Source organism: Eptatretus burgeri, chromosome 7, assembly GCF_056783735.1.
Source record: "Eptatretus burgeri isolate ZD-2024b chromosome 7, Ebu_testis_v1, whole genome shotgun sequence".
Taxonomy (NCBI): domain Eukaryota; kingdom Metazoa; phylum Chordata; class Myxini; order Myxiniformes; family Myxinidae; genus Eptatretus; species Eptatretus burgeri.
In genome coordinates this window covers 90785192-90805300 of record NC_140967.1, presented here as the reverse complement: position 1 = coordinate 90805300, position 20109 = coordinate 90785192, and the positions used below count along the sequence as shown (strand labels likewise).

The 20109-nt window shown below is 44.8% G+C and overlaps 1 protein-coding gene across 2 annotated transcripts in view; it reads right to left on the bottom strand.

Annotated features, from left to right (window-relative positions):
* DTNBP1 (dystrobrevin binding protein 1) overlaps positions 1-20109 on the bottom strand; it is an 85395-nt gene that overhangs the window by 8616 nt on the left and 56670 nt on the right. For both annotated transcript variants that reach the window (XM_085889571.1, XM_085889572.1), the window contains 4 exons: positions 16115-16175; positions 12381-12513; positions 8742-8874; positions 6991-7013 (listed from right to left, as the gene is read on the bottom strand). In XM_085889571.1, the coding sequence (XP_085745697.1) occupies positions 6991-7013; positions 8742-8874; positions 12381-12513; positions 16115-16175 (350 nt within the window). The remainder of the gene's footprint in view (positions 1-6990; positions 7014-8741; positions 8875-12380; positions 12514-16114; positions 16176-20109) is intronic.

Here is a 20109-nt window from a genome sequence, read left to right as displayed (position 1 = left end):
ACGTTCGTCGTTCAGGTTGCAAAAAAAGGCCCAGCTTTCATTTCTCTCTCACTGCAGACATACACAGGAGATGTACAAGTGAGGAGGGGAGGGGGAAACAGACAATGCGCATACCTTTTTCTGGAGATGCTTTATCCATTCTTGTTTTCAAACTGTTAGCCCGATGTTTGGCGTTCTTATTTTGACCGTCTATGTATCTGTAAGCCTGTCCGTCTGCGTGGCCAGCTTGCTGGGCATTCAGCCAGAGGGAAGCAAGGAGAGCGTTTTAAGTCGGCTCCAGCAAAGAGATGGGTGGGAAGCAGAAAGGCAAGAGCTGCTAGTGAGGGAAGGAGGAGGAAATGGTGGGTGGGTGAGGGAGGGGGTGGATGAGAGCACAGTGTTGGAGATGCAGGATGGTCCATGAGATGACGGATTTCTTCGCTTTGAGGGTTGATATGGTTCACAGTGATCATCAACGCTGTACATTACACCGTACATCAAGAGAATCATGCAAAGAGGGGAGGGAATGGAATGTTCACCCTACTTTAGGAATTTCCAAGCCAATCAGTTGTCCTATTGGTCCAATATTGTCATCAAAGGGACAGTTATCGGTTCAAGCAACACGATTCGTCAACTTCGCATATTGCGGAGAATCGTACTCTACTTTCGCCACAAAACTTCTGAAGATCACGCATCAATTCTGTCAAGCTTCCAAACGGTCACCGATGTAGAGTAGCTGTGGCCTGCTCACAGCCCAGCCATGAAAATCGGTGAGATCATTTTCTCTGGGTTGACATTTGAACACTCACGTCTTTATATACGAAGACCACAAACCCTCGCAAGGAGCCAAGGATGACAGTTGTGGAATTGGAATGACTCAATCGATGACGAAGACTTGCGTCATCTCACAGAGTAGAGGATAATATCATATCCATGGCATTTCATCAGTCGCTACCGAAGGCTTGTACAATTGCTGTTATTACCGCATCGGTCCAATGGGGGATCCAGCTAACCGCTGACTGGGTGGTTGTCGTGAAACTGTTCGAACTGAACAGTCAGACGATGGTATGGCATCAGGTCGGAGATTAAAGTCCTGGAAGAAACTGAACCCGCTGTGCATTACCAATACCTATTTACCTTATCAAATTACAAAACCGGAGACGGTCCAGCACCTGAAGAATGTGTACGCCTGAGACATTCAACAGATGTTTACCTGCCTTGAAAGCTTCCTTATCCTCAGATCAGATTTTAATGTTTATTACCTCCGCCACCGGAGGTGAAGAAGGTTATGTTTTCACCACCTCTCTGTCTGTTTGTCTGTCTTTGTGCAGGATATCTCAAAAAGTTGTGGACAGATCCGGATGAAATTTTTGTGGACAGGTTCAATGTGTGACGAGGATGAACTGATTAGATTCTGAAGATCCGGATCCGGATCCGACAACTAGACTTTTTAAAGTGATTCTTCACCATTGAGAGATAGGGCGAAAAATGATATGTAGCACGATATCTCAAAAATGTATTGGGCCTGATATCTTCTCATGAATCAGGCATTACGTGGTGGAGGTATGCACTCCACCGATTGCCCTTCTCGTTGTTTTCTTTAATTAATCGTCCCCACTTCCTGACACCAGACAGACATTACAACCCCAGAAAACAAACACTCCTAAATTAAGCAAATGTCAAGCATGCCCTAACCACGTTTATTTTCCATTTCCCCACTTTCATTATAATCAGACAACTTTGTTTACATGTTATCAAATTCACCGCATTTATGTTCAATTCCCACCTAATACATTTTGCACTCGATTTCTGTTCCGAGAGAGAACCGTTTGTGATCAACTGCGGTCCAATCTCTTTGCTCCATTTAGGAACGAGTTCAATCAAAGCCATCAACCGACGAAATCACGATTCAGACTTTTGTCATTTGTAAAGTCATTCTCACTAGATCTGTTGTCACCATCAATTTATGGGGATTGACGAGCTAGATGGATGGAGTGGGGACGACGATGACGAGTGAGATAGATTGAGCCGGGTGAGGACAGCGAGTGAGATAGACGGAGCTGGGTGGAGACGAGTGAGATAGACGGAGCTGGGTGGAAGCAACGAGTGAGATAGACGGAGCTGGGTGGAGACAACGAGTGAGATAGATGGAGCTGGGTGGAGACAACGAGTGAGATAGACGGAGCCGGGTGGAGACAACGAGTGAGATAGACGGAGCCGGGTGGAGACAACGAGTGAGATAGACGGAGCCGGGTGGAGACGAGTGAGATAGACGGAGCCGGGTGAGGACAACGAGTGAGATAGACGGAGCCGGGTGAGGACAACGAGTGAGATAGACGGAGCCGGGTGAGGACAACGAGTGAGATAGATGGAGCCGGGTGAGGACAACGAGTGAGATAGATGGAGCCGGGTGGAGACAACGAGTGAGATAGACGGAGCCGGGTGGAGACAATGAGTGAGATAGATGGAGCTGGGTGAGGACAACGAGTGAGATAGACGGAGCCAGGTGAGGGCAACGCGTGAGATAGACAGAGCCCGATGGGGACGCCGAGTGAGATAGACGGAGCCCGATGAGAACGACGAGTGAGATGGACAGGAAAGATAGACGGAGCCGGGTGGAGATGATAGATGTTTACAACGATAGGTGGGGTTGACTGAGATGGATGGAGTGAGGGATGGAGAGGTAAGCAAGCTAGATGTTGGGAGGGATGGAGGGATGAATTAAATGGATGGAGGGAGGTGAGATAGATTATGGGGGGGGGTGGGGTGGGGTGTGAATGGAGGTGGATATGATGGTGGGAAGGTAAGGGGGAGGAGGGGAAGAAGCAATTGCTCGTAAAGCATTAGAGAAAAGAACCTGTGACAACTCATATGAAAGAAAAAGATGACAAGTATGGCATCTCTCACCTCAAATTAAGGGCACCTCTAGAAACACACTACAGCTACAAACACGAAAGTCGTGTTGACAAAACAATGCAAACCTGCCCATCCCTGCTTGTTTATGGATTACAGTGATTATCATGACAGATAAGTAAATGACACTTCAACATAGCAAATGGTTGGCCTCTAAGGTTACACAAACAACCTTTGAACTCTTTATTGGCAGATTGTGATTGTTATAATTAAAAATAAAAAAAAATAATAAACCCTACTTCCCATGCAAAAAACGTGCAATCATCGCAGAATTTCCTTTTTTTCTAAAATATACAAGGATCATGGAGGATCTTGAACAGTCAAACGATCTTGCATTTTTACATCAGTTACAAAGACAGGAGAAGACAAAGGAAAAAAACCAACACAACACATGCAATTTGAACCCGGGATATCCCACCATCACGACATATGCCGAGATGGAAATGACAAACCCAAAATCTGTGCAACTCCTCGTTATCGAGTAATGAAACAGAAAAGATCCACCAACAGTTGTTATATTTAAAGTTTGTAAAAAAATTTACTCAAAGCTTCAGTCACTCTCATTATAAACTTGATGTTTTGACGAACTTGTCGATTACGATGCATTGTTCATTGCAGTTTCATACATTTTTGCTTTAATGTCGATTTACCCACAAAAATAAAATAAAATAAAATAAAATAAAAATTCATACATTATATTAATGGTAGATGAAGAAGCCCAATTAAGAGGACTTTAACCACAAGTTAAACGAGAACAGCACTCGTGGAGTGCACAGTGTCACATTGCACATTCATTCTGAGAAAAATACCATCGTTAACTGAACACGTGACCATTGTGGCCCGAATACCCGTACCATCCATGTCCCCTTTTCGGTCACATCGTTTCTTGGCATTGGTTACGAACGTCACAAATTTTATTATTCACTCATATCGGATCAGAGATCAGATTATAAGAAGTTTCAGATTTTTCGTAGAAAGATTTCAATTCATGCCTGGTGTTGGCTTAATGGTTAGGGTGGTGGGCCTGGGATCCTAGGATCCCGAGTTCAAATCCTGTTCAGCAGTTGAATTAACACCAGGTGGGGTTGACACTGCCTGTCATCCTTTCAAGGACGGCAAAATGAGTGCCAGCTTGCTGGTATCCTGTGTCGGAGTGGCGAGCCGTCCAGGATTGTGCCCAATAGCCAAGGAGACTGCTTAGGCAGCACCAATGCTCTGCATAGAGTGTGGTCCCGATGGATGGATTGATGGATTTCAATTCAACCAATTATTGCTGGAATATCGCTTGACCGATGATGTCATTGTTGTCACCCTATATACCCCATGGCGAGTTGATGACATATGCCAAGTTTAAATTTTTTTCATTGAGTGGTTTTGGAGAAAACGCAATTTTTTCCCTTTAATCCAACATGGCTGCCATACCATGTGACCTATGACTTCAAAGTGAGCAATAAAATATTCTCCTTGGGGAGTCCATCATATATTTAAAGTTTCGCATTGATCTGCAAGTAGTCGCAGAGAAAAACATTTTTAAAGCAAAAATATAGACAGACAGACAGACAGAGAGATAGGAGCATCACAATGGACCCGCATCCCCTTTGGTGCGAGACTAATAAATAAAATGGTTTGTCAGATTACAGATAAAAATGGAGAGCATGGAGAGAGCAAGGAAGTGAAACAGGTGAATCACAAATTCCTGCTCTAACTACAGGGGGACACTGCATCAGTGGCACAGCCGTGCTTCCAAGAAATTATAGCGACCCGGCAGCCAAGCTGTCGTACGCAAGAACAGATTGCAACATTAACCGAGCCCCCTTTACAAATCGCCATTGCCACTTCAACGGCAACAACCACCACGCCCAAACTTGCTGCGACCATCGCCTCAACCACAACTACTGCAGGCACCCACCACTGCCTTTTCGAGCAACAGATACGATGGATGCAACATCCCATTATAGACCTTGGATATGGACCTTCAAGCATTTAGCTCGAAGCATAAGTGTGCGCTAAGCACCATTCAAAGCCATATCACCAGCCCCAGCACCCCGCTCAATTACGGCCCCCAATGGGTGTTCAGCACACTTGTGACGTTGAATGCAACCAAATACCTCGGCGCCATGTTAAGTTACGGAGCTCCGAAGCGGAGGAGGTGGGGTGTGGGAAAGCCCAGAGCAATGGCACCATCTTCACTACTGCACCAGTGCATGGGTGGAGCCAGTGCCAGGGTGATTGTGCATACGAGTATGTCCATGGGGGCAATGACAAACACCTAGCGACCCATTCTAATCCGCTTTTGGATTACTTCCTCGCCAAGTAAAAAAAAAACCGTGCGTTCAGAGCGGAGCTTGTGGCTTGGGTTTTCATGCAATTCAGCTCGGCTTAGTGGTGAGAGGGGAAATGGAGCGGTGGGGCGAGGGCGAAACGGAGTTCACGGAACGTTGGGCCAGCGAGAGATCAAGGCACCAGATCGAGCGTGGTTGTTGGGGCCGAACCAGCAGCATCAACACTTCCAGACTTGCTTACACTCGATTAAGCCATTTCCTTACACGTTCTTCTTCTTTCTTTCCGTTTCATATGCTGTGGATGGATATTCTTATAAGAGCTCTGCTATTATCCAGGCTAGTCCCGAACGGTCGTCCCCTTCAGGGCGGCCCCACCAACACATCTTTTACAGTTTCCTGGTTGCACCTCATTTGCACACGTGTGCGAGAACGGAGGGAGGGGAAGGGGAAGTGGAAGTGGAAAGGGTGGCGGGCGAGACCGGAGGGAGGGGAAGTGGAAGGGGTGGCGGGCGAGACCGGAGGGAGGGGAAGGGGAAGTGGAAGGGGTGGCGGGCGAGACCGGAGGGAGGGAAGTGGAAGGGGTGGTGTGCGAGACTGGAGGGAGGGAAAGGGGAAGTGGAAGTGGAAGGGGTGGCGGGCGAGACCAGAGGGAGGGGAAGGGGAAGTGGAAGTGGAAGGGGTGGCGGGCGAGACCGGAGGGAGGGGAAGGGGAAGTGGAAGGTATGGCGGGCGAGACCGGAGGGAGGGGAAGTGGAAGGGGTGGCGTGCGAGACTGGAGGGAGGGGAAGGGGTGGTTGGGAGAGAGGAGGGAGGGGAAGGGGTGGAGGTGCATTTAACCTCTACAACAAAGCAAAAATGCTTTTTGAGTCACGACATCAACTGAAACAAAGTAAAAAGTTGAACTGTAAGGAAGCACCAGTCATTGTTGTTATTTTGTTTATGACAGACTTGTGCAACAGATTTCTGCAAATAATCTTTAAAGTTTTCAGGACTCCAATCAAGCTCTCTCTGCTCTGTCAGATATCAGTACCTGGCTAGCAGCTTCAGGATGCACACATTCTTCCAGTAACCCAATCCACGGTTATTGTCCACCTCAACCCTTCTTTTCTGTTACCCTCTGTGTAACTGTCTCTGTGAGGAGGTTGAAATCAGACTTCAGGCAGGTGGTGCACCACCATATTTCGTCATCCTCCATCCCAATTCGCAATATTTAATATCTCCCATTAAACCTACCAAACCCTCTCACTTTCACTTTCAGGTTGGCTGGAGGTGCCGCTGGTGCAGTGCCTCCTGCTGGTTTGAGGAGGAATTTTGAATTTGTTCAGAGTGCTGGAGATAACTCGCCTACTCTTCGCAAAGGAAACCCTGTGATCTTTAACATCCATCCGAAGGACGACACACACATTGGTGCCTCACACTGCGCGCGAAACTCCAGGATGATAGTTTATAGCTGGATCGGTAATAATCAAACCCAGGCTGGACAGTTGAGAGGCCAGTGTACGTACCTCGAGGTTGACTTGCCAGCCTCGTTTTTAAATCGATTAAGGCTCACACAGCTTAGTGTGTAATAAAATTGAGGCATCCATTTCTTTTTCAGGAGCTTAATTCCTCCAACGGCACAAAGAAAATGTTCATAGATCCGTACCACCGAAGATGCAGTTGTAATATTACAGCAAACACTTCAACAGGAACACACACACACGCGCGCATTCATCCTCTATCTCATCACAAATACAAAATTATTCTTGAAAAAGCTACATTTATATAAAACGAATCACAATGACCGTACAATTTGATAAATGAGAGGCAAACATACCGTTCAAGGCTTCTCTTTTCCTTCTGCAGAGAGAGAATGAAAGATGCAAACGTGGAACACAAATTAGACCGTCACGAAGACTGTGGATGCACCATTGTACACGTAGGAAATATTAATTTGATACATGTGGGCGAATCATCCAAATGGCTATGATCAGAGGACGGATAAGGAAACGTTTGTTTTGGGACATTTCCTCTGCTTGAGAAAGCTCATGGAAAATTTTACTGTTTAACCAAAATGCTAAATATGTGATGGTATTGTGGATAAAAGTCAGGAGAGTGGAGGGTGGGGCGGGGGATAAGCCGAGAGATAAAAAAAAGTGGAAATGGACAAGCAGTGGGACAAAACGGGTGGAAGAAGATGAAGAGGAAGCCAAGCCAGAGGGATAAAAAGTGTTCAGAGCAAATGCCAAAGCAAACAAACACAGGCAGCAGGAACTGGGCAAATACATTATCCTCTGATGAAAAGGATCTCAGTCTCCATCTTGTGGTCTCTCCTAAAGCAAGCTCAGCGCTGCCGAAGCAGGTTCACGGCAGGAATTGCACTCGGTTTGCCACTGCCTTCTCAGCAGCGGCCGGGGCAGCAATTTGTTCAGGGTGCCAGCGACGATAGTCTACTGTACGATATACGATATTTAACATCCACCGACCAATACAAGCAGACGTGTCCCCGAGCTCAGCATCCCATCCGGTGGATGGCGCGATCATTTATGCAACCTACCAATGGAACACCTGGATGACAGTTTATTGGCGGTGGGGGATGGGGGGAAGAGGGGTAAAAAGGATAGGAAAGGATATAGACGTCACTCAGGGGAACACAAAAGAAGACGGCACACATTGACGATTCAAGTCTCGGCCTTTTCTACAACTGCCCGCATCAGTTCAGCAATTTGAAGCGCACAGATATAAGAGTGAGGAACAAAAAAAAAAAAATGAAAAAGGATGCAAAATGGGATGTACACAACAATGATTTGATCACATAGATTGGAAACACATGTAGTGTGGAGCAATATGTGCAGACAGGAACGGTAAGGGGAAATGTGCTCACACGATAAGTCTGTCCGGGGCCAGGTTTGCATGCAGGGAGAGGTCAACAGCATGACAAGGTGAAAACTCAATCCAAAAACTTTACAACCATCATTCCAAGGAGCTGCCATGTTTATTTTGACCCCCTTAAAATCTTCCGGGGTGCATTGCCTGGAACCACTCGCCAAACGCAATTACAGGTTACACACGCCATCGGCCGTGGGAGTTCTCGTAATCGGCGACCGCCGAATGGCTGCCTTCTGACGCCCCGCCTTGTCACGACCAATCATCCTCAAACTCACGGCGGTGCCAAAGCCAATCACCTTCAGCTTGTACCGCACGCCGCTCCACACAACCAATTTGATTCTATCGCAACTTGCTTTGCTGATAGAGACAACAGGAACTAGAGCATTATAACACCAAAACCTGACACTTTGTATCCTCTACATTCTTGAAAGTTTTGTACAAATACAGGAACACCCTCCATGCACCCCGCAACAAAATATCATCATCCTCATGACTTGTTCCTTGTTCTCTGCTACGATTCATATTTAGTCTATTTAGATATAAAATGTGAACATACTTCTCTAAATATGTGGCACATTCGACACGTAAACATTATTAATTTTACTTCGCTTGAACTTCACACATCAGTTGCCCCACTTCACCACACATTGTCATTGTGCCTTTTCTGCACGTTAGAAGATCGTACTAAGCAGTGCTCACCTGAAGACCTCACGACCATCTTCAACATCCCGGTCCAAGGCTCCGCACCTCTGCCGTGACTCGCACTCTTCGCAGAGATCCTCCAACACAACCAGCTGAGCCTCGGCCTCCTCACACAGGGCAGCCACCTTGCCTATGCTCAACACAATAGAACGAGGGAAAGAAAGAGAGGTGCGAGGGGGGGGGGGGAGGAGAGATATATTCAGACCATAATCATTCGCACAACTATTTCGTCAAATACGATACAAATGTACAAGAAACTGGCCGTAATCAGCCATTCCAGTACAATCAAAAATTCCAGAAGCGTGCGAGACGTGCTGAGATTATAACTAGCAATGAAAACAGGAATGAACGTTAACAGGCATGGTCAGATGGAATTGAATAAATGTGACGTTGAAAAGGAAAAAAAAAAAACGTCATAACTCATAAAACTTGATCCACAATCCTCTCCACGGCCAAACCGAACCTTTCTCACGAGATCTGATGGAAATGTAATCGAGTCTCCAAAGAGGTCATCAAGAGATTTCTGATAGAGTGAAGGATTTTGTAAGTATCGTGATATCCATCCATCTATCCATTGGGACCATACCCTGTGCAGAGCGTTGGTGCTGCTGGAGCAGTCTCCTTGGCTATTGGACACAATCCTGGACGGGTCGCCACTCCAACACAGGATACCAGAATGCTGGCCCTCATTTTGCAGACCTCGGAAGGATGACAGGCAGAGTCAACCCCACCTGGTATTAATTCAACAGCTGAGTGGGATTTGAACTCAGGATCCTGGGATCCCAAGCCCACCACCCTAACCATGAAGCCAACACCAGGCATATCGTGCTATGCACGACATCTTTCTTGTTTGTTTGTCTGCATGCCTGTCAATCACTTTCAGATCATAATTTCAAACTTGTATTCACGAAACTTCACCACCCTGGTAGAGTTTGTCAGAAGCAACAAGGCAATGTTTGAGGTCAAAAGGTCAGCAACTTTGGTGCAATTTCTGAAATCCTCAATTTTCATCCGATTTACTTGAAATTTGAACAGAGTTCGCATATCATGTCGCTAAATCCAACCACCAATTATTTTCAAGGTCAAATTTGTTTTAGGGACTTTGCAAGTAATGTGCTCTGCACGACTTCTTTCTTGTTTGTTTGGCGCTTCTTTGTTTGCAGGATATCGCAAAAAGTTCCGGACGCATTCGGATGAAATTTGGTAGTTGGGTGTGTGACAAGGACGAATTGATTTGCGTTTTGGTGAACATCAGGCGACTCGATTCCCCACCCCCCCCACCCCCAAGTGATTCTTCACCATTGAGAGATAGGGCCAACGATATAAATCATGATATCTAAAAAAAAAAAAGTTGTGGACATATTCGGACAGAACTTGGTGGACACATTGGGTGTGTGACAAAGATGAATTGGTTCGATTTTGGTGATGATCTGCATCCGGCTATGCAAATTTTCTGAATTTTTAAAAGTGATTCTTCACCATTGAGAATCATATGTATTTGCTTGGGAGGCAAGTCTTTCTTGTGCAGGTACTTTATTACAGCTCGCAGCTCCAATTTCTCAATTTTGACTGAACTTCGGAGGGGGTCACTACTTTGAGTCCCCACACTGGAAAATATGTGAGCAAAAATATGGAATTAGGAAGACATATCATAATCGCAAAGATAGATCTTTATATTCGAGAACCTTCATCATCCTACCATGTTCACAAGTAGGTTGGGCCACAAGCAAACTGATCACCCCTCATTGTTACGGTTGTTTTGTATACAGCCTGTGGCTGCTGGTTGAATAATCTCTGGAAGTGTGGCTGTGCTGCTGATGCAGTGGTCCTGGCACCAGTAAGCTGGTACTCATTTTGCTGACCTCAGAATGACAGGCTGAGTCAACCCACCTGGTGTTACTTCAATGCCACGACAGGGGCTCAAACTCAAGACCCAAAGATCTCAAGCCAGCCACCACCATGCTATCACCACCACCCCCCTCCCTTCCTATGTATTACAGTCCATAAGTGTCTGAAGTATGGCTTCAGTGGTTCACAAATTATTACAGTAATAGATTTTCAATTAAAGGTCACTTGACCGTAGGCTTTTGACCTTCTGAACCCAAACTTTCATCAGTTCATCTTTGTACTGCAGTCCACAGTTAAGCCAATGTTGGTCAAAATCCCTTTGCGGTTCACAAGTTATCACGGTAATGAAAATCAACTACTTTCATCGAAAGCTCACATGACCTTTGACCTTTGCCCCAAAATCTTATCATTTCATCTTTGTGTTTTTTTCACTGTCCTTTTTCACCAGAGAAGGTGAAGTTTCTGGCTTCCCTCGACTCTGATTCTACAACTGCACCAGATGGCATCAGCTCACGTGTCTCAACAAAACTGCTCCGCTACTCTTGCATAAAAGTTGTAGTCACTGATAGCCACTAAGTTTGGCGAAAGTAATGTTCCCAGAGCAATGGGTATGTTTGTCTGAAGTTGAATCTGGTGCATGTTAGTATGTGTATGCATGTACCAGCTAATCCTCATGAGTCTTTAACAACAAAAGCTAGAGCAAAGTAGATGGCACACCATCACAAATCCCCATACCTCCCACCTCTAGCAAAGTTGAAAGATGATGGCAAAAGGTTCATCAACAATGACCCAATGTCAAATATAGAGTTAAAAAAATAAATCTTCTGTTTTAACCATTGTGACCCAAGCCCCCACCTCAGAATGATGGTTCCATTTAAAAAATGTTTTAAAATGTGCCTGTAATTGCACTATTTGCCTTTTGACATTGATACAGAGCTCCATGGGGTTGAGCCAAAAATGATAAACGATACTGCTCTCATACCTTCTTGCCACGTGTTGATCATCTTAATATAATGGGCGTAAGCCTGGAACTTCAAACACACTTTTCTCCGAACATATTCTGTTCATACTTCCGAAATCTTCACATTATGTGTTCCATGTATTTACGCAGGTGATCGCCGATTCAAAAAAATCGAATATAGATAGAATTTTCAAAGAGGGAATCGATGACGTCACAATCGGCAGCATTTGGCGACAAACCGACGGCCGGGTCGCAGACGGCGTGCTTTACTTAACCAAGTCCATGAGTTCAGGATGTTTGTTCAACTCAGCATTTACGACTTTTATCCTGCCATGTTGTTAATCTGTTGATGGAGGTAACATATAAATTATGAATATGTCAAATAGTTCGTGTTACTCATCCGGCACGATGTGTCAAGGCCAACAATCTAAAGCGACCGGTCTCAAACGCTACCATGGCACCCAGACACGCCACCAATATGAACTGAGCTGTTGAATGCGGCGCAAAACATCCAAAGAAACTACCGTAACCGAGTATTGTGATCCGTCCTGTCCCCCATACCAGTCATAGACGGGTATCTGATAGTAACTGCCAAGTTTGGTGAAGTCCTGCACAACCATTTAGGAGGAGATAGTGTGACAGATGGACAGACAGACAGACACATGGAACTGATTACAATATCCCCCTGTTTTTTTTTGTTTTATTTTTAAGTGTGAGGATAACAAATTGTAATATCAGAGGGTAGAGGAAAGATGTGAAAAGGTGTACTGGCTGCAGAGAGGGAAGCAATATTGAAAGCAAAGAAATGATGTGTGCTGATGTTTCACCGAGGGACAAAGCGACAGCGTCCAGTTCGGAGGACAGCGTAGGCAGCTGCTGGAGCTCATGTTTCAACTGCTTTGACTTGTCCCACTGCTTCTCCACAAACTCCAGCAGTCTCTGGAAGTTTTCATCCACAACCTGGAGTCACATAATATCAATGAACCAAATATGTTCAAATCAGGTGTGAAACAAAACAAAATTAAACAAACAAAAAAAAAAAACACAAAAAAGTCATGTATATCACACAAGCAGTGCGAGCCAGACACTGCAACCTTGTCCAAGGTAGACATAGGTGGCTTCACCAAACCTCAAGTAAGTGTGTCCCTACTGACTAAACTGATGAAACTCACAAACAGTCTATCTTTCAAACTTGTCTCCTTTCCCCAAAACCTGGTGACACCTTGTCAAGTCGTCTCGAGAGTATGCTCGCCCTTTACCCTTTCAATCACTTCAAATGGCACAAAAGCTGACTGCTCGTGGTCAGGCCAAATGCCTCAATTCTGTGTTTTCTTCCAAATCTTGTGTCCCTTTCGACTGAGAAGGTGAAGAGGTATGTGGCAACCTCAAGTTCTAATTTGGCCACTGGCAAGGATATGCCCTAAAAACCTGCTCTGGCACATCCCTTTTCACCTGATCATTTACCCGAGGTCATCTTTCATTTGCATGGAAATCTACCAACATCACCGCATTACATAACTAGAAGGGCACTCAGTAGAGCATATACCTCCACCACATGATGCTCGATTCACGAGAACATATTTGGCCCAATACATTTTTGAAATATCATGCTATATATCGATTTTCGCCCCATCTCTCAATGGTGAAGAATCACTTTGAATATTAAATAATTCCCGTATCCAGATCCAGATTCGGATTTTCACCAAAATCGAATCAATTCATCATCACACACCCAACCTGACCACAAAATTTCATCCGGATCCGTCCACAACTTTAAGAGATATCGTGCACACAGACAAACAAACAAGCAAAGACAGAGGGGTGAAAACATAACCTCCTTCACCTTCGCTGGCGGAGGTAAACATTGTGCAAAAATTTATCACCTGAACTACAGACCGATTAGCTCATGTCCAATTATAAGCAAGGTCATGGAACCAATCATTGTGGTTGAAACCAAATCCTTCCTTTTCTCCAACGGCTTGATCCCAGTCGATCAGTACAGATTCAGACCGGTCAGACTACCCTCGATATGCTGCTTATGCTCTCAAAACCATGGAGGTCCTCAACGTCAGACATGAAATTAGGGCCGTCTCCAGACATATCTCGAGCATTTGATAGTCTGGCACCCATGTTCTCCAAACTCTCTGCCTATGACATCCAAGGTCAACTACACACAAGGCTTAATTACATCCTCGACTCTTGTTGCCAACATGTGGCTCTCAACAGGATCCCATCATCTCTCTCCCTGTCAAAGCTGATGTGCCCCAAAGGCATTATTGGGCCAGTCTTATTCCTAATCTGAATCTCTGAAAAATCCCCTTTGTCTATTTGCTGATGTCTCCACCCTCTGCCATGACATCCCTCATCCTTCACAGGCAGACAGTAGCCTCTTCTCTGTCTTCAGACGTTGCCAAAAAAAAAAAACATTTTTAATCACAAGCTGGTCAAACACTTGGAAGAATGCGTCTTTCAATCCTGACAAATCTCACACAGCTCTGTCCCTTCAAAAAGACCATCTGGCAAACCCTCTCATCTACTTCCTCAACAATCATCTTGAAGAAGTTCAGTCACTCAAACCTTTGGGCCTCACTATCAGCCATGATTTTTCTTGGGCAAACCACATATCTAAGTTGCCCTCCAAAGCCAGCCACCGACTCGGCATCCTCCATTGTGCAAAGTCTTTCCTTGGCACACCTGAACTTTTATCTCCGAACAAGGCCTTCATCTGCAGCGTGATGCAGTACTTGCCTCCCCCCTGGCTGACATTCCTGCCTCAGACCTTGCTCAGCTTGACACCATGGAGAGCAAGGTCTTCAAAATCATTGGATTCTCCCACAATGAAGCTGAGTATCTGGGGATTCTGGGCATCTCACCTTTATATCAAAGACAGGTTGGTGGTCACTCTTTTACTGCCTCCTGGTCTTGCACCTTCTGCCAATTCTGCGCCAAGTACCCCCTCCCCCCTCCCACACTCTGCCAACCATCCATATTTCTGGAGGGTGCGCACAGTTTGCCAGTAACCCCTTTTTGGTACAATTCCTAAAATACATAATCACTGCTTACCTCCCACTCATTTGTTCCTCTTTTTACCAACCTGTGAAACAAACTTCTCAACCTCTTCAATCTCATTTTTCCCTCCAGGGCTTCAAGACAGCTGTTCACCACTATCTCAGGTCATCCCCCATGCAAAACCATTATCTTTTCTCCCCCAATTAACCCTTCCAAAACTCTTTCCAGGTTTCCAGATTTTCCTTCCACTTCTGTGATTGAGAGTTTTCAGCTTTATACATCTTGGTCACCCCTGCTCACTTTCTTCCCCACATCCCATATTTGTCCAAATCATCCTCAATTTTGTCCCTCGACCCTGCTGTTGGTATGTCCCATCTATCCCTCTCTTTCTATTGTTCTCTCCTGATCCGTTCTGTCTCCTCCACAAGCCTAGACAGTAGACACTGTATGCAAAAATAAAAACAGAACACTCACCTATGTGGTCAATCATTGGCAAGGGTCTATTTTTCTATTTTTTTTTTTAACCCTGCGCTCGCAAAGCGAAAAGCAGGGTGAAGCAATTGGTAGCGTATGTACGAATGTCGTAAGTGTCAGCATTTTGGTAAGAGCGTACATCGAAAACCATTCAGCGGAGGAAACTGAAACTTTACCACATGTTACATGACCATGTGATAAAGCGGTCACTCTTTTGAGGTTACCAAAGGCCAAAGGTCAACACAGGGCACTTTTCAAAAATTATCAATTTTCATCCATTTGACTTGAAATTTGAAGATAATTTGCATATCGGGTCACTGAATTTAACCACCAACTATTTTTGAGGTCAACATAGGCCAATTTTCTGAAATCCTCAATTTTCATCAAATCAACTTAAAATCTTTTTTTTTTTTCATTTTTTCAGGATTTTCAAAAAAAATGACCATCATGTGTCACGTGGTCTGCCAGCCATATTGGACCCAAGGGGAAAAAAAAATCTTTGAAAATCTTCGTATAAATCACTTAACCGTTCAATGCAAAATTTAACTAATTCATCAACTACCGATGGGAAATCTGGTTTGATAAAGATGACATCATTAGTCACCTGGTCTGGCAGCCATATTGGATCAAAGGAAAGGGGAAAAAAAAACCCTTAAAGAAAAGAGTTGGCTGGCACCAAGTCAAGTCCTTCTCAAGACTACACGTGCTATGCATTTCTATGAATACCATCCAGTCTTTGCTTTGTGTAGCTCAATAAGATCTCAAGCATTTGAGAATAAACCCACTTCTCAGGAAGAGCAAGCTGTCTGCAGGCTTCCTCCCATTTGTTCTGCCTTTTCTACCTATTCTTGTCAAGTTTATCAATTAAAGGGCTCCAACAGTCTCCCTCAACCTTCTCACACACTGAGCTTTTATCAGTCCATTAAATCTCCTCCCACGAGCCTGCACTCACACTTCCTTTATTTGCCATTTTACTGCCACACTCACGCATGATCACAATGACTTTACCCGAAACAAGCAATGTGCCCAGCATGCAGAATTAAGGCTTTGCTTTGGAGAATTAACAAATGGCTCTCACTTCTCCGAAATGGGCACAGGCGTCCGTCTGTCTCTGCAGCTCTGCCCATGACTTCTCATACCTGCACACATTATATGGAGGTAAGAGCAGTTGTTTAAAACAAAGGAATACAGGTAAAAACCTATCTGCAAAGTGTACATTTGGTCCACTGCAAAAAAAAAACCCAACAAAAATTATACATATATGTGCACAAACAAAAATAAATAAATAAAAAGAAAAAGGTCAAAACTTTAATGAAGTCATAATTTGAGTGATCCAACAAGACAAGAGAGAAGATCAGACAAAATGTATGACATCGCCACAGCGTAGTAATATGGACAACCCACCACTCACAAGAATCAGGTGTCTACAACGTTTCGTTAGATTCCATGAGCAGTGATATAATTGTCAGCAAAATAAAATAAGTTCACAAACTCTTTCCCCCACTATAAACAGACAAGCTAGTTGGACTTGGTGAGAATCAATAAGGAAATTATGTCTTTGATGGGCATATTCCCCATCTTGTGGGGTTGGCCAGGGAAAGGTTTTGGCCTATGTATTTAACAAACTGGCTGGCCTGGCATGATGTTCGACCAAGTATGTTAGGGCAGGAATTTGTCATTTGCTCATAGTGCTGGTGATAGCTCGCCGACTCTTCGCTCAGGATACCATGGGATCTTTAACGTCCACCAACCAATATCAGCATACAAGACAGTTTAGCGTCCAAATGAGGGATGGCACTCATTGATGAATCACTCTGCCTGTGAAACACCAGGATTAAATGTATATATATATACATATATATATATATATATATATATATATATATATATATATATATATATATATATATACATATATATACACACTATATGGCCAAAATAATTTGGACACTTGCAAATCCAACATCTCATTTCAAAATCATGGGCATGAAGTTGGTCCCCCTTTTGTTGCTATAAAACCCTCCACTCTTCTGGAAAGGCTTTCCACGAGATATCGGAACATTGCTGCGGGGATTTGCTTCCATTCAGCCACAAGAACATGAGTGAGGTCAGGCACTGATGTTGGGTGATTAGGTCTGGCTCGCAATCGGCGTTCCAATTCCAATATCCCAAACGTGTTCAATAGGTTTGAGGTCAGAGCTCTGTGCAGGCCAGTCAAGTTCTTCCATACTGATCTTGACAAACCATTTGTGTATGGACCTCGCTTTGTGCACAGGGGCATTGTCAGGCTGAAACAGGAAAAGGTTTTCCCCACACTGTTGCCGCAAAGTTGGAAGCAAAGAATCATCGAGAATGTCATTGTATGCGGTATCATTAAGCTTTCCCTTCACTGGAACTAAAAGGGCCGAACCCAAACCATGAAAAACAGCCCCAGACCATTATTCCTCCTCCACCAAACTTTCCAGTTGGCACTATGCATTCAGGCAGGTAGCGTTCTCCTGGCATCCGCCAAACCCAGATTCGTCCGTTGGATTGCCAGGTGGTGAAGCGTGATCCAGAGTCAGTTTGGAACTCGGTAGTGAGTGTTGCAACTGACGACAGGTGACTTATCCGTGCTACGCGATTCAGCACTCGGCGGTCCCATTCTGTGAGCTTGTGTGGCCCACCACTTTGCGGCTGAGCTGTTGTTGCTCCTCGACGTTTCCACTTCATAATAAACAGCACTTACAGTTGACCGGAGCAGCTCTAGCAGGGCAGAAATTTGACAAACTGCCTTGTTGGAAAGGTGGCATCTTATGACGGTGCCACGTTGAAAGTCACCGACCTCTTCAGTACGGCCCATTCTCCTACCAATGTTTGTCGATGGAGATTGCATGGCTGAGTGCTTGATTTTATACACCTGTCAGCAATGGGTGTGGCTGAAATAGCCGAATCCACAAATTAGAAGGGGTGTCCACATACTTTTGGCCACGTAGTGCATCAAGGGACTTCATTGTAAATTATTCAACCTTTAATTGAACAAGCAATGGCTCAACATTTCGATTAACAAGTAGTGCCAAGCATCCTGCATCCGTTAACCTTTCTCCGGTCCCAGCCTGTTGTGTGGGCCATGTAGCACCGTTCTCATTCTTGGTAGCAAGCTGTCTGGGTAACCATGAGCCCTCAAAACACTCTGAAGATGGTCCACCTCTCATCTTGTCTTCGACGGTGGATGGTGTCTCACGTTCTCTTTTTGAGAGGGTGTGTACCACCGATCTTTTGTGCTCCAATGGAAGACAAGAATCAAAATTGAGGTCGCGGTCGGTACATGTGGGCTTTCTATACACTGTGACCTTCAGAGTTCCTTTGGGAACCCTTGTTACAAGCATGTCTAGGAAGGGAAGGGCTCCATTTTTCTCCTCTTCAAGGGTGAAATAATTGATGGAAAGGTTTTACAGATGGCCTTATGCATGGAGTCCACCATGTCGGTGGGATAGATAACGAAAGTGTCATCCACATAACGGAACCACACATTTAGCTGTACTGTTAGGGATGAAATTGTACACTCTTCCAAATCCTTCATCACCATATTGGCGATGACGGCCGATGCTGGTGAGGAGCCCATGGCGGTGCCAAAAACCTGTTTGTAATACACTTCGCCAAAGCCAACATATGTGGAAGAGAGACAAAAAGAGAACATGTCACAAATGTCCATCAGGCTTAAGGCACCTGTGGCCGGTTTCCACCGATCATCCTCCACCAATCGCCGGTTTGCCACCTCGATCGCCAAGGCTATGGGCACGTTGGTGAATAACGAGACAACGTTGAAGGATGTGGTTTGATGGTGACACGTTTCACTTTTTTAGCAAAGGCAGTGCTATTATGTAAGGATCGCTCCATTTTGCCAACCAAATGCTTCAGGACGTTTGCCAAGAATTTTGAAAAGGCATATGATGGTCCATTAATGCAGGAGACAATGAGCCATAATGGGACTCCTTCCTTCTGCACTTTTGGTAGCCCGTAGGCTTCGGGAACCACTCCATTTGCTGCTAAACAACCGTTTGTACTCCACAGCTGACAGTCTGCCAGTTGCTTTAATTCTGGCGAGCAATGAGTTTAACCTTTGTTCCTCCATTTAAGTTGGATCAGAGATTAGCCGCTCATATGTTGTTGCATCCTCCAACATATCCTGCATTTAATAAGTGTACACGAGTCGATCCAACACCACTGTTGCACGTCCTTTGTCTGCCGGTCTGTCTTTATTTACCACATTTATTCAACCCGAGAGCGACAAGCATGAGACTTGGTTCATATAATCTACAGTTATTGCCAAATACGAAAATATCAATGTCTGCCGGCTTTGTCTGCCGCATCATCCATCTTACGTAGTTCTTGTAAAGCCTGTAGTTGTTTCTGCTACGAGCATGGAGAGGGCAGAGGATAAAAGTCCAGAAATGAGGCAGAAGAAGACAGAGACCATCGACCTGTCGGTGATGGCGAAGTGATCGACCCACAGACTCAGCTTCATCGTGAGATTTTAATGATATTGAAGGCCTTCGTTTCCACAGCATCAAACCGAGCAAGATGTGAGGCGTTCATAGCTGGGTTGAAATTCAAACTGTGGCAAGACAGCTTAGAGGTGAGTGTGCATACGTCTAGGCCATCCTGCCACCCCGAGATTATGAAAGATGGGACATTATTGAAAAACTGGAAGCCATGAATCTCAGTGATGTAGTACAAGAGATTAAAATGGTGCATCATGAAGATTGTCATGGCACATTCACGAGTTCCATGCACTCGGGCAGACTGACGAAAAAAAAAATTGAAACTGAAAATCACCTTCTGTTGACGAGGACGCTTCAGCCAACACAATCAGACACTCCACACATTGAGAAGCACCATGGAAACACTAGATAGATACCAACTTGTGATTCTGTCATAAAGGTTATTTTGAAGAAAAAACAACAAGACTTGTTGCAACTTTGAATGTTTCTAATGAAGTTATCAATGCAGTGAAAAAGGACGATGTTACAAGGTGTGGGTAATACAGTGAAAAAGGTTTGGGTTTCTTGGGTCAAAACTAAGATCCAGGCT